This window comes from Pichia membranifaciens, assembly GCF_001661235.1.
Source record: "Pichia membranifaciens NRRL Y-2026 unplaced genomic scaffold PICMEscaffold_8, whole genome shotgun sequence".
Classification (NCBI taxonomy): Eukaryota; Fungi; Ascomycota; class Pichiomycetes; order Pichiales; family Pichiaceae; genus Pichia; species Pichia membranifaciens.
In genome coordinates, this window is record NW_017566989.1 from 212,003 (window position 1) to 223,309 (window position 11,307).

Genomic DNA, 11,307 nt, shown 5'->3' on the forward strand with positions numbered 1-11,307 from the left:
GTGATAAAATGCTAAGTAGAAGTAAAACTAGCCAAACGTATGATGTCTAGAGCGGTTCAATACCGTGCAAAACGAGGAGGCATTAGTTAGAAACTCAGATCAAGGCGGCGGCAAGACCGACGAGGGCGAAGAAGGAGCCGGCAGGAGCGTAATCCATGGCAGCAGCAGCGTCTGTGAAAATGGAGGTGGAGTTGACGGCGGAGTGGCTAGCGGTGACACTGGAAGTGCTCAAGGTGGAGGAGGTGACTGGGATAGTCGAGTTGGAGCCCGGCGTGGTAGTTGGGGCGCCGGAGGAGGATGGCCCGGAGACATCCTTCTTCTGGAGAGTCAATGAGAGACAGCCGGAAGGAGCGTTTTCTGGGTAGTACATGACCTCGTAGGAGCTGGCGGAATACTTGTATGGGTCATTGGTGTTCTTGCAGGCGTAGAAGTAGCTGGAGGAGCCGTTCACCAACAAGTAGTCGTTGCTGTCGAAGGTGATAGCCGCGTCGGGACCCTCAACACTGGCTGCCACGAAGCCGCCAGACACCCTGAAGAACTGCTCAACACCCGTGTCAAGCGTGAGTTGCTTGTCGGCTGCGCTGTAGCTTAGGGTGGAACCTTTGCCAGTGCCAAGGAAACCATAGTTGATGCCAGCACCCTCGTGTGCGAAGCCGACACCGTTGCCGTTGACCTCGGTGCTGTTGGACTTGGCGACCAAGTAGACGCTGTCTGCTGAAGCGACGGCGGAGGAAGCTGCCAGTGTAAGAAGTGTTCTGAAGTTCATGACGTGTTTTGCGGGGGGACGGGTATCGATTGTTTGTCGTTAGTCGGTTGCTCTTTCTCTTTCTTTTTCCATTTCTCTTTCTCTTAGAAGCTACTCGAGAACAACCAACGGGGGTACCGTCTCTCCTTTTATACCGCCTCCATAATGCCCCGCCGTGCTGCTGCCACCCACCGAACACACCCGAAACACCTCCGCATAGGTCTTTGTGTCCGACAAAAGCGGCCAAATGGGCTACATGACAGCTCGGAAACGGCCGAAGCTCCTGCACGAGAAGCCCCAAAACGGGTCTATTTCCAGGCACAAACAGCCACGGAGCTGCACCAGCTTCGCGCAAAACCAGCTTTTCCCAAAGAGGCGAGATGTCGGAGCAGCCATGCAGTGCTGCAACCCGGAACGCTGTTCAGGTATTGCTGACGACGGGAAGGCCAGCCCTGCACCAGCAGAGAAGAGTGCTGGGGAATAAGTTGGTCGTGCGGTGGCTGGAATGCGTCGGGGAAGCTGGGCCAGCACTGTGCGGTCCATTGTAAGACACAAGAGCTGGTGCCGTGTGCGTGTCCAATAGGCTAGCAGCATGCCCAGACGGTAAGACCAGCTGAGAAAATGCCTACAGGCAGACAGCGGCAAAACTTGTAGCATCCACAGCCTCTATTGGCACAACACGCCTCGGGGCGTTTCACGCCCGATCTCTCTCTGCTGGCTGTGTGCCGCACTTGGTTTTGTGGTGGCTGTATATTGCGCAGCATAGTGCATCCTTTTGCTTCTTACTTTTACTAGCACTGTCTGCACAGCCAACCGGAAAGCCTGGCTGCACAGGGCCAGATCTGCAGCTTGCTCGATTAGTCACCGGAGGCCTTCCTGCAGTCATTCAGGTCTTGAGAGCGAAAGGCTGGCGTTGACTATGTCTGCAGTCTCCCTTCCCGTAGCCTCTCCTTGCGCCGAGTTTATTAACCTCTTCCACATCTTGAAGTGGAAGTGTGCCAAGCCCGCCAAAAACAAAACGTCAACTATTATCCTGTCAAAGCAGGGATGACAAGAATATTGGAAGAATTAAAATAACAAAAATAACGGTTTTAACGACAACTGCAGGATTCGAACCTGCGCGGGCAAAGCCCAAAAGATTTCTAATCTTTCTCCTTAACCACTCGGACAAATTGCCGGAATTGAAACTTATTTTATACTCCCTACTTACAGCCTGTAATAGTGTAATTTATGCTACTTTTGAAATGGAAGGATATGAAACATTGGTATACCTTTGGCCATGCCTCCTTTTTCACTTCAGTTGTTTCAAAAGTTACTGGCAGCAAACTACAAACGATACGTACACTCGAAAAAAATGTCTCATGATTATTACGTAATGTAATGCTTTATAGTGATAAGGGTAGTTGCATTCATTACAGGTTTGTATGTTAAACATCAGAGTTTGGAGGATATCTTTCAAGCTGCATCACGGGAGGAGTATAGTCTGGGGCGCATTCTTAAAGTGTACTGGTATCACTTAAATCTTACAGCACTCTTATGTATTTGGCAATTTGTCCGAGTGGTTAAGGAGGAAGACTCGAAATCTTCTGGGCTTTGCCCGCGCAGGTTCGAATCCTGCAGTTGTCGATATTCATTTATTTTTTTATTTGGTTTTTTTGTTGGCACTTCTTAAAGTGCCCAGTGAACTGACAAGTTCCCAAGCTCACTTTTTCTTAGCAACATAGCATTGGAACCCAACTGTAGTTCATGTGCTCGTCAAGCTGGCCAGCATGAATTCTTCCCACTTGCATCTTGTGATTGGCACCAACAACCACTTTTTATCGAATCTTCGAAAAATCTCCCAATCAGTAGTATCTGTGCGCTTGGCGTTATTTTCGTCGACTACGGCTATATACCGATAGCTAGCTACCACAAGAAGATAAATGGCGGCGGTTTGAGCTTGGTATCTGTTTCTAAATCCAAGGCTTATAACCACCCATCACGAGAAATTATGTCCCTGAATATAGAGGCGAAAGTTGCCTGGAAACCTTTGAACAACTGTCTGGTTTCCTTGCCCTCCTCGTTTATATATCCGATAGTAAACTCAACAAATTTGCTTGTCCAACAGATACTCATACGCATCACCAACTCCAAAACAGAAAAATATATAATAACCACGGGCTGGAACGGTGTCACCTCTTCTGACGCTAAAACGATTGAGATAGATAGTCAATATGCAAAATTACTGAACATACACGAAGGGTTGATGGTAAACATCGAACTTGATTTGCAGTTCCTCAAGGGAAATAATAAGGAAACTTTGCTGGCCTCATCTGTTGAGATTGAACCGGAAACCACTTCTGATTGGGAGTTGACCGAGCTTCATGCCGAAGCAATCGAAGCTAATTTTTTATCTCAGGTGAGATGCGTTTCTAAAGATCAATTGCTATTGATTCGTTCTAACCCCACGGCATCAGGGTCTTCCGCCTCCGGAGCTATCAGTTTTCGAATCAAGAAAATTAAAACACTTGCAGATGATGTAAATCTTGCTCTGGTTGGTAATACTACCGAACTACATATAATTCCAAAACCGCATAACCATCATCCACAGAAAGCAAATCATGAACAAGTGTCAAATGGCTGTAGAAAGAAACACAGTGTCAGCAGCAAGAGGACACACCAGAAATCGGACAGTATTATCAGAAGGTCAATAATCAACCATGAGGGATGTGATATAACAGTCTATAACAGAGGTCCAAAATTGAGTCAGTTCAAAAATATCGAATATGTTCAAATATGTGTCATTGAAGGCCCTGGAACACCTACACGAGCAAGAAAAACAAGCTCCAAAGAAACTGGGTTAGGGATTCCAAAAGATATGTTTGGAAGAAAGATAGTGGCGAAATATGTTGATTGTTTCTCTGTCTTCGATGAGAATGATGATAATGAAGAACTCGCACTGAGAAAGTCTTCAGTGATGTTGTCCCCATTATTGGCCATCAGTTTAGGGCTGGAAAATACCTGCGGTGAAATTGTCTGTCTTGAGCCATGCAACAAAAAGTGTATTAAATTAGACCTCAAACAGTGTGAATTATACATTCATAAACTAACGACAACAGGGGACGAATCAAATTTTGTAGATCAAGGGGAAACACTGAAGTTAAAGCAGGAGGCAAAAAACGAAAAGATGAAGCAGCTAGAAATGAAAAAACAATTTTCTGATATCATGAAACAGATTCTAATGGGAATGTATGACCAAGGCACGCCTTTGACTAATGGGATGAAAGTGCCTATAGTTGAAAACGTCCTTCCAGAAGGTGGTATATTGGAAATTTCCAACAAAACCTCCAATTCTCTAACAGCTGATAAGAAGCAAAAAATCAGTAGCTGGGTTGTTTTATCCAATAATGAGGAGTCCCAAGATGGTAAAGCAAGTTTGCTAGAGCTACTTAATCTAGAACTAGGAAAATATCAGTTAGTTCCTCGAAGCAGAATTCAGAAACCGTTCAATTCAGCAAGGAAGTTGGAGATATATGGACAAGACAAGAAAATGTATCTAATAAAGCAGTCACTATACAGCGGAGTGCCAACATTTTTATACGGCAAGTCCGGTAGTGGAAAAACCTTGATCTGCAAGATTATTCAGGAAGAATTTGCTCAAAAAGGTTACTACGTCAAGTATATCAACTTCGAGCAAATTGGAAACGGTCCACACAACGGAAAGGAAACAGATAATGAAGGAGATGGAACAGGAGGAGCAGAAGCAGAAGATACTAGCACTGACAATGATGATTCATTGGCTGACGGTTCGAAAAATGACAATAATAAAAACAAGTTAGTGTCCAACCTATTCTCTAAAATTTTCGAAGAATGTTTTTGGCATTCTCCTTCTTTGATTATTTTGGATAATCTTGATAAAGTTTTACCAAAAGATGTTGAGCACGGTGATAATTCTATTAGTCTGCAATTATCAGAAATACTCATTAGTAAGGCGGAGAAATATTGCGAACGAAACAACATCACGTTCTTGGTAACTTCGGTTTCCAGAAATTCAATAAACAAGATTATTTTTCAGAAACATTTGGTAGATGAAGAAATTGGTTTAGGAGCACCAAATAAAACACAACTCTCAGAGATTTTGGAGAAGATGACTTCCAAAAGATTTCCAGAGTATATGGATGGTACGATGCTCAACTACGTAAGCGATATCGCCAGTGAACTAGAGGGATACTTGCCATTAGATTTAGAAAATATATTAGATCGGGCCTTTCACCATCTGATTACTGAGCAGAAAGATAAATTTGATTATCAGGACTTCATTTCTGCTATTGATGGCTACACGCCCACTTCTTTGAGAGGCGTAAAACTTCAAAAAGCAACTACAAGCTGGTCCAATATTGGAGGATTGCTTGAAGTAAAGAAGATTCTATTAGAGACATTGGAATGGCCCACCAAATATGCACCTATTTTTGAAAAGTGCACATTAAGGTTGAGATCTGGTATTTTGTTGTACGGATATCCTGGTTGTGGTAAAACCATGTTAGCCTCAGCAATCTCCTCCCAATGTGGTTTGAACTTTATATCAGTGAAAGGACCTGAAATTTTGAACAAATATATCGGTGCCAGTGAGCAGTCTGTCCGAGAACTATTTGAGAGAGCTCAAAGTGCCAAGCCATGTATTTTGTTTTTCGATGAGTTTGACTCGATTGCTCCTAAGAGAGGGCATGATTCGACTGGTGTGACAGATAGGATTGTGAACCAATTGTTGACGCAAATGGATGGTGCAGAAGGCTTAGAAGGCGTCTATGTTCTTGCTGCGACGAGTAGACCAGATTTAATTGATTCAGCATTATTGAGACCAGGTAGATTGGACAAGAGTGTAATTTGTGATCTCCCAGATTATGAAAACAGGTTGGATATTTTAAAAACAATCGTGAAAAGCAATGGCTTCAATCTAAAGGACGAACAAAGCTTGACTGGAATTGCCAATGCTACGAATGGTTACACAGGTGCGGATCTTCAAGCCGTTGTTTACAATGCTTATTTGAAAGGTGTTCACGAGAGGTTAGAGTCTGATGCAAGTGGCAATGCGGAAAGTGAACAAGCCAATGGGAAGGACAATGCCAAAGACCTGGAGTACAAGGTTATCTTTGGTGAAAAAATTGAGAATAACATGATTAGAAATTTTGATTTAACAAGGAAGAAGATTGAAACACTAATGGAAAGCCACGAGAATTTGGTTTTGCCTTTTGGGAAAACACGATCACAGCCGGTTGAAGAAAATGACAGTGAGAAGATGGGAGCAAAAATATACATCTCACTCAATCATCTCCAAGAGTCACTGCAGGAAACGAAAAAATCCATTTCTGTGAAGGAACTCGAGAAGCTTGAAAACATATACGCACAGTTCGAAAGTAGTAAGAGACCAAGCGAGATGAAGGATGGAGAGGGGAGCACCAATGTCGGTGTACGTACCACCTTGATGTAAAGGGCTCGATTATAAGTAGGAAACATAACTCATTATTATATTATTTAACAAAGTACCATAAAAGGAAAAGAAGCTATAAGTAAAATACACAAAATTTAGACAGGGCTTTCTGCCACTGAACGGTGAGACAAACCGGCGGTGCTGTGTTGCTCAAATGCTTCCATGGCTTCAACATCATCTGTTAATCCGAGTCGGGCACCTTCTTCTTCAATTTCCTTAGTAGACAATTTAGGAAGTTCTTGTGCAACCACAAATGGAGCCTTCTTCTCCACATAAGCCTTGGCAAAAATGATATCAATTTCTTCTAAAGATCTACCGGCTGTTTCTGGGTAGAAGAAGTAAATGACTGGAACATATAGGAAGTTGATGCAGGCGAAGAACAAGTAACAACCCCATTTGGATCTGTTGATGAAAATAGGAGTAAACATAACGACAGCGAAGTTGGACAACCAGTTGGTACATGTGGAGACAGATGTAGCAATTGTTCTTGTTCTCATGGAGTTGATTTCTGGTGGGTAGACCCATGGTAATGGTAAGATGGTAAATGCAAAAAAGACAATGAATAAAAATAGACCGAAAGCTGCACCCTTGGCAGTGTCCTTGGTATCATGAATTAAACAACCGAAAGCAATGATGAAGGCAATACCTTGGCCAATGGCACCAGTTAAGAAAAGAGCTCTTCTACCAACCTTTTCAATCAAGAAAAAGGAAGGAATGGTGGAGATGGCATAGACTGTAGCGAAAACACCACCCAAAACCAAGGATAATCTTCTATCAAGGCCGACAGTGGTTTCAAATAAAACAGTGGAATAGTAGATGGCAGCATTACAACCGGTGAATTGCTGGAAGAATTGACCTGAAGAACCAATGATCATTCTGCTCAAGTATTGGTGCTTGGAAGGCTTGAAAAGTTCTCTGATTGAAATTTGCTTTGCGAATCTGTTGTTTGCGTCTCTGACTAGAATGACCTCTTCGGAAACTTCTGCATCATTGATTGAGCAGTCCTTAAGTTGGGAGATAACGTAACGGGCTTCGTCCACACGGCCTTTGGTGATCAGATATCTAGGGGATTCTGGCAAACCAATCATGAAAATGGTGACAAAGGCAGCAAAGACAATTTGCAAGGAAATTGGTAATCTCCAGGAGACAGAGCCAGGAGCGTAAGACAAACCGAAATCGATCCAGTAGGCAACTAGAGTACCAACGGCCACAAAGGAGCCTTCAAGGTTGACCAACTTACCTCTGTTTCTAGGGTCAGACAATTCGGATTGGTAGATTGGAATGGTGGCAGTGTTGAAACCGTTACCAAAACCGGTGACAACTCTGGCAATGACGAAATGACCAAGGGCCCAATGACCTCTGAATGGGAAAATGGAGATGAATGTACCAATGATGATGATAAAACTACCCAGGATGATCAAGAGCTTTCTTCCAAACTTACCCCCCATGTACATGGCGAGCAAAGCACCGAAGAAGCATCCGATTTCGTAACAGGAGGTGACGGCACCTTGAACGACGGTGGCATGGTGGGACTCACCTCCGACAGGAGGAAACGTCTCCACAAACTGAGGAGCAGTGATAATACCGGACATCAAACCCTGATCGTAACCGAACAAGGAGAAACCAATGACACAGCAACAGGTGACCATTACTTGAAGCTTTTTTCCCTTCAAGCCCATTGTTGCCGTTGGAGACGTGAGGGAATACCTGGTGGTAGGGAACGTGTCCGCATTCAACACAGGCAGACCACCATCTGCAAGAATCTTGTGTTCGTTGATTTCGTTGTTGCTTGCTGTGTCTAGCTTGTTGTCGTCGTAGACATCCTCGACGGAGTTAGATTCGTTCGAAGACATGTTTAGTGTGTGTGTGTATGTATCAATGCGTGCGCGTGTGCGGATATCTAAGATAGTTTGCTTTCTTTTTTTTCTAATGAAAACTAGTGTTCTAGGATTTTCTAAGGGAATGTAGTGATAGTGTGTGTAACAGAAGAACTGACTGACTGGCTGTGTGTGTCGTTTTCCGATGCGAAGTGAAGTGTGTGTGTGGAGATTATCTGTTTGATCCTGCTTAATAGAGAGTGATAAGCAAGGGAAGAAAAAAGGTAAAGTACCCCGGAGTCACAAGCAGAAAGCGGGGGAGAGGGCAAAGAGGAAAAGAGGATGTTTAAATATCCATTTTGGCTGCCAACCTAGATGTCGCCGCCGCCCAGGATAAACCCATCGCCGGAACAGAACATGCAGGACAATGGCCGGCCGTGCGTCGAGGGGCAAATTACACAACACGCCCGAGACGCACAAGACGCAAAGATTTTCCTTCCATGACGCCAGAGCTGGCCCGGCTCGCTGCTTCCGTGCAGTGTTACCCCGGGTTTCCGCACCACGTAACCACCACGTAATGACTGCATCACCTAATAGTGCCTGCACCGCCCTGACGCAGGCGAGCTCCGCGGCCGGAAAAAACATACGAAATGCACCCTACAACGTCAGAAAGTGGGCCTGGAGACATAATCAAGCGCGCGCCGCAGGGCGTTACGTCATTGCCTTGCGCGGCGCTTACGTAAGGGGTGCCACTTCGATCGAAAGGAGCGGGGATCGCGGATCTCTGTTCTTTTTTTTCCGATCTGGCCCCACTCCCCTCTCGGGCCCCCCCGCTAGCTCGCCCCTTACTGCTAGGCTCCTTCTGGGGCTCACCTCCGCACCCGTCTCCACCCCACTTCTCTTCCCGCCACCGTGTCTGTTCCGTGTGGGTCGGACAAACACAGAGGGGTTGTGGCCACAATTGTGACATCTGCAGCTGCAGCTGCTGCCGCAACACCCGCTGCTGCACGCCGGGCGTCAGCCGGAATGCTTACGTATACGTGCGTGTGCTTACGTGTGAAGAAGAGCCGCGTGATGTCGTAACAGCAACGTTACCGGCACGCCGGGCTGTGCATGTGGGCTGTGCTGCGGGGTTTTATTACGTGATAACTCTTGCCCCGGGGCAGCAGAGCCGCCACGCGGCGTGTTAGCGCGGCTTCCGCGGCCGGGCGGGGACGAGACGTGCAGTAGCACAGGCAGGTAGCGGAAGCGAGCTAAAAAAAACAGAGCTAAGCTAAAACATTGGAGAAAATAGTACAACAATACAGAGAGGAGAGTAAGGTGAAACAAAGTGGAGGAAAAAGAGGAAAAAGAGGAAAAGAGGAAAAGAGGAAAAGAGGAAAAGAGGAAAAGAGGAAAAGAGGAAAAGAGGAAAAGAGGAAAAGAGGAAAAGAGGAAAAGAGGAAAAGAGGAAAAGAGGAAAAGAGAGAGGACATTAGGTAAAAGAAGAGTCGTAATCGTAGAGCAAGAGGACCCGGACGAGCCTGGCTATCGGTGTTTGTGTCTGCGTTTGAGCAGCTACTCTATGTGGGCCAGCTCCGGCTTGGGGTCTTCAAAATCGCCGTCGACGTCGTTGCCAACGGTCACATGGCCGATGGCCTCACGCTGCTCAGCAGTGTAGTTGTGTGGCTTCCATCTGGCGGAGGTGAAAGGCGTGGTTTCCTCCAACATCCGGTCCACCTCCTCCAAGGTCAAGCCCTTTGTCTCTGGGATCAAGAAAATCGAGTAGACCAAACACAACCCGCACAATGAGCCCCAGATGAAAAACACCTTAGCGCCAAGGTTGCCCTTGTCCTCGCCCACCATGTATGGCGTTATGACAGCAATGACACAGTTCCACAACCAGTTCGACGCAGTCGATAATGCCACCCCTCTGGATCTGATCTGGATCGGGAAAATCTCTCCGATGATGACCCATGCACCAGGCCCCCACGTCGAGGCAAAGAAGTGGATGTAGATGCAGATGAAGGAGATCATCGCCTTCACCGTCTGCGGGTTGTGGCCGTCGACTGTGCCTGCAATGGCGACAATGAACTCGCACACAAACATTCCGGCGGCTCCGTAGATGAACAAGGTACGGCGGCCGAGCTTTTCAACGGTGTAAAAGGAGAGAGGCGTCGAGCAGACGTTGACAACGGTGGTGATGATGGAAATCAAAAACTCGTTGTGGATAGTGCCGAGCTCCTGGAAGAAGGTGGTACCGAAATAGAAGATGAAGTTGATACCGGTCCATTGCTGCATCATCTGTAACGAGGTACCCAAAATGGTCTTTCTCAAGTTCGAGGCTGGGTTTCTTATGCCGCCCGTGAAGCATGCAAACCACGATTGCATGTAGGTTTGAGTAGGAATTAACGACTGCTCCAACCGGTAGTTTTCGATGATCTCGTCGAGCTCCTGGCTGACAAACCTCGAGTCCTCCGGTTGGCTTCTCAAAAAGGCTAAAGAGGCTCTTGCTTTCTCGATGTTGTCCTTCTTCACGTAGAATCTCGGAGTTTCAGGTAGAAAAAGCAACCCGACCGCAAGGATGATGGCCCATAGCATCTGGAGTGCAATCGGAATTCTGTACGAGCCAGAGTCGTTTCTGTTCTTAGTACCATAGTCAACACAAGACGCTAGAAGCAACCCGATTGTTATGCAGAACTGGTATCCAGACACAATGGCACCTCTAATTTTCTTTGGAGAGATCTCAGACATGTAGAGGACAATGGTAGCAGAAACAAACCCAACTCCCAAGCCTGCAATAACTCTTCCAACGGATAGAAGCGCCACGGACGCGGAGGCAGTCTGCAAAATAACACCGATGATGAAAATGATACAGCCCAAGATGACAGTGTACTTTCTACCAATGAAATCGGCAGAGTCACCAGCCATGAGGGCACCGAAAAACGTACCAGCACTCAAGATTGACGTGATCAACGACTTTTGCCACGCATCAAGCACGAAAGCGTCAGTCCCGTCGTTAACCTTCCCAGTGAATTCATGGATGAAATAATTCATTCCCATCACACCGGAGATATAACCAGAATCGTACCCAAAATAGATACCACCAAAGGACGCAAACCCGCACATCACATAGGTCTTCCATGTGATAGGAGCCTCTTCTCTTTCATGGAATTCGCTCTGTTTTTCGACATCAGTGGAAGAAGAGACCGTTGTGACGGTGTTGTACTGCGTGGACAAGTCTTCCGTCTGACCGTCACTTTTAGTTTCGCTTGCAAAATTCATGCTTTTGCTTCTGT

The 11,307-nt window shown here is 46.0% G+C and overlaps 4 protein-coding genes and 2 non-coding genes across 6 annotated transcripts; 2 read left to right on the top strand and 4 right to left on the bottom strand.

The window, feature by feature from the left end:
- Window positions 1-94: 94 nt before the first annotated feature.
- Window positions 95-766, bottom strand: PICMEDRAFT_60709 (hypothetical protein; the record flags this gene model as incomplete). The annotated part of the gene is made up of 1 exon (XM_019163454.1): window positions 95-766. One exon carries the CDS (start codon window positions 764-766, stop codon window positions 95-97), a length of 672 nt encoding a protein of 223 aa, XP_019015381.1.
- Window positions 767-1,840: 1,074 nt separating this feature from the next.
- Window positions 1,841-1,922, bottom strand: PICMEDRAFT_t153. Its single transcript has one exon. It is a non-coding gene; the product is annotated as a tRNA-Ser (tRNA).
- Window positions 1,923-2,289: 367 nt separating this feature from the next.
- Window positions 2,290-2,371, top strand: PICMEDRAFT_t149. Its single transcript has one exon. It is a non-coding gene; the product is annotated as a tRNA-Ser (tRNA).
- Window positions 2,372-2,750: 379 nt separating this feature from the next.
- On the top strand, window positions 2,751-6,209 carry PICMEDRAFT_25166 (hypothetical protein; the record flags this gene model as incomplete). The annotated part of the gene is made up of 4 exons (XM_019162384.1): window positions 2,751-4,107; window positions 4,183-4,431; window positions 4,564-5,820; window positions 5,854-6,209. Coding segments are annotated over 4 exons (3,219 nt in total), but the record flags the coding sequence as incomplete, so codon positions are not given.
- A 98-nt stretch (window positions 6,210-6,307) lies between these two features.
- On the bottom strand, window positions 6,308-8,065 carry PICMEDRAFT_37608 (hypothetical protein; the record flags this gene model as incomplete). The annotated part of the gene is made up of 1 exon (XM_019163093.1): window positions 6,308-8,065. One exon carries the CDS (start codon window positions 8,063-8,065, stop codon window positions 6,308-6,310), a length of 1,758 nt encoding a protein of 585 aa, XP_019015383.1.
- A 1,509-nt stretch (window positions 8,066-9,574) lies between these two features.
- On the bottom strand, window positions 9,575-11,293 carry PICMEDRAFT_18515 (hypothetical protein; the record flags this gene model as incomplete). Its single annotated transcript, XM_019162035.1, has 1 exon — window positions 9,575-11,293. One exon carries the CDS (start codon window positions 11,291-11,293, stop codon window positions 9,587-9,589), a length of 1,707 nt encoding a protein of 568 aa, XP_019015384.1. The 3' UTR covers window positions 9,575-9,586.
- Between the last annotated feature and the right edge of the window lie 14 nt (window positions 11,294-11,307).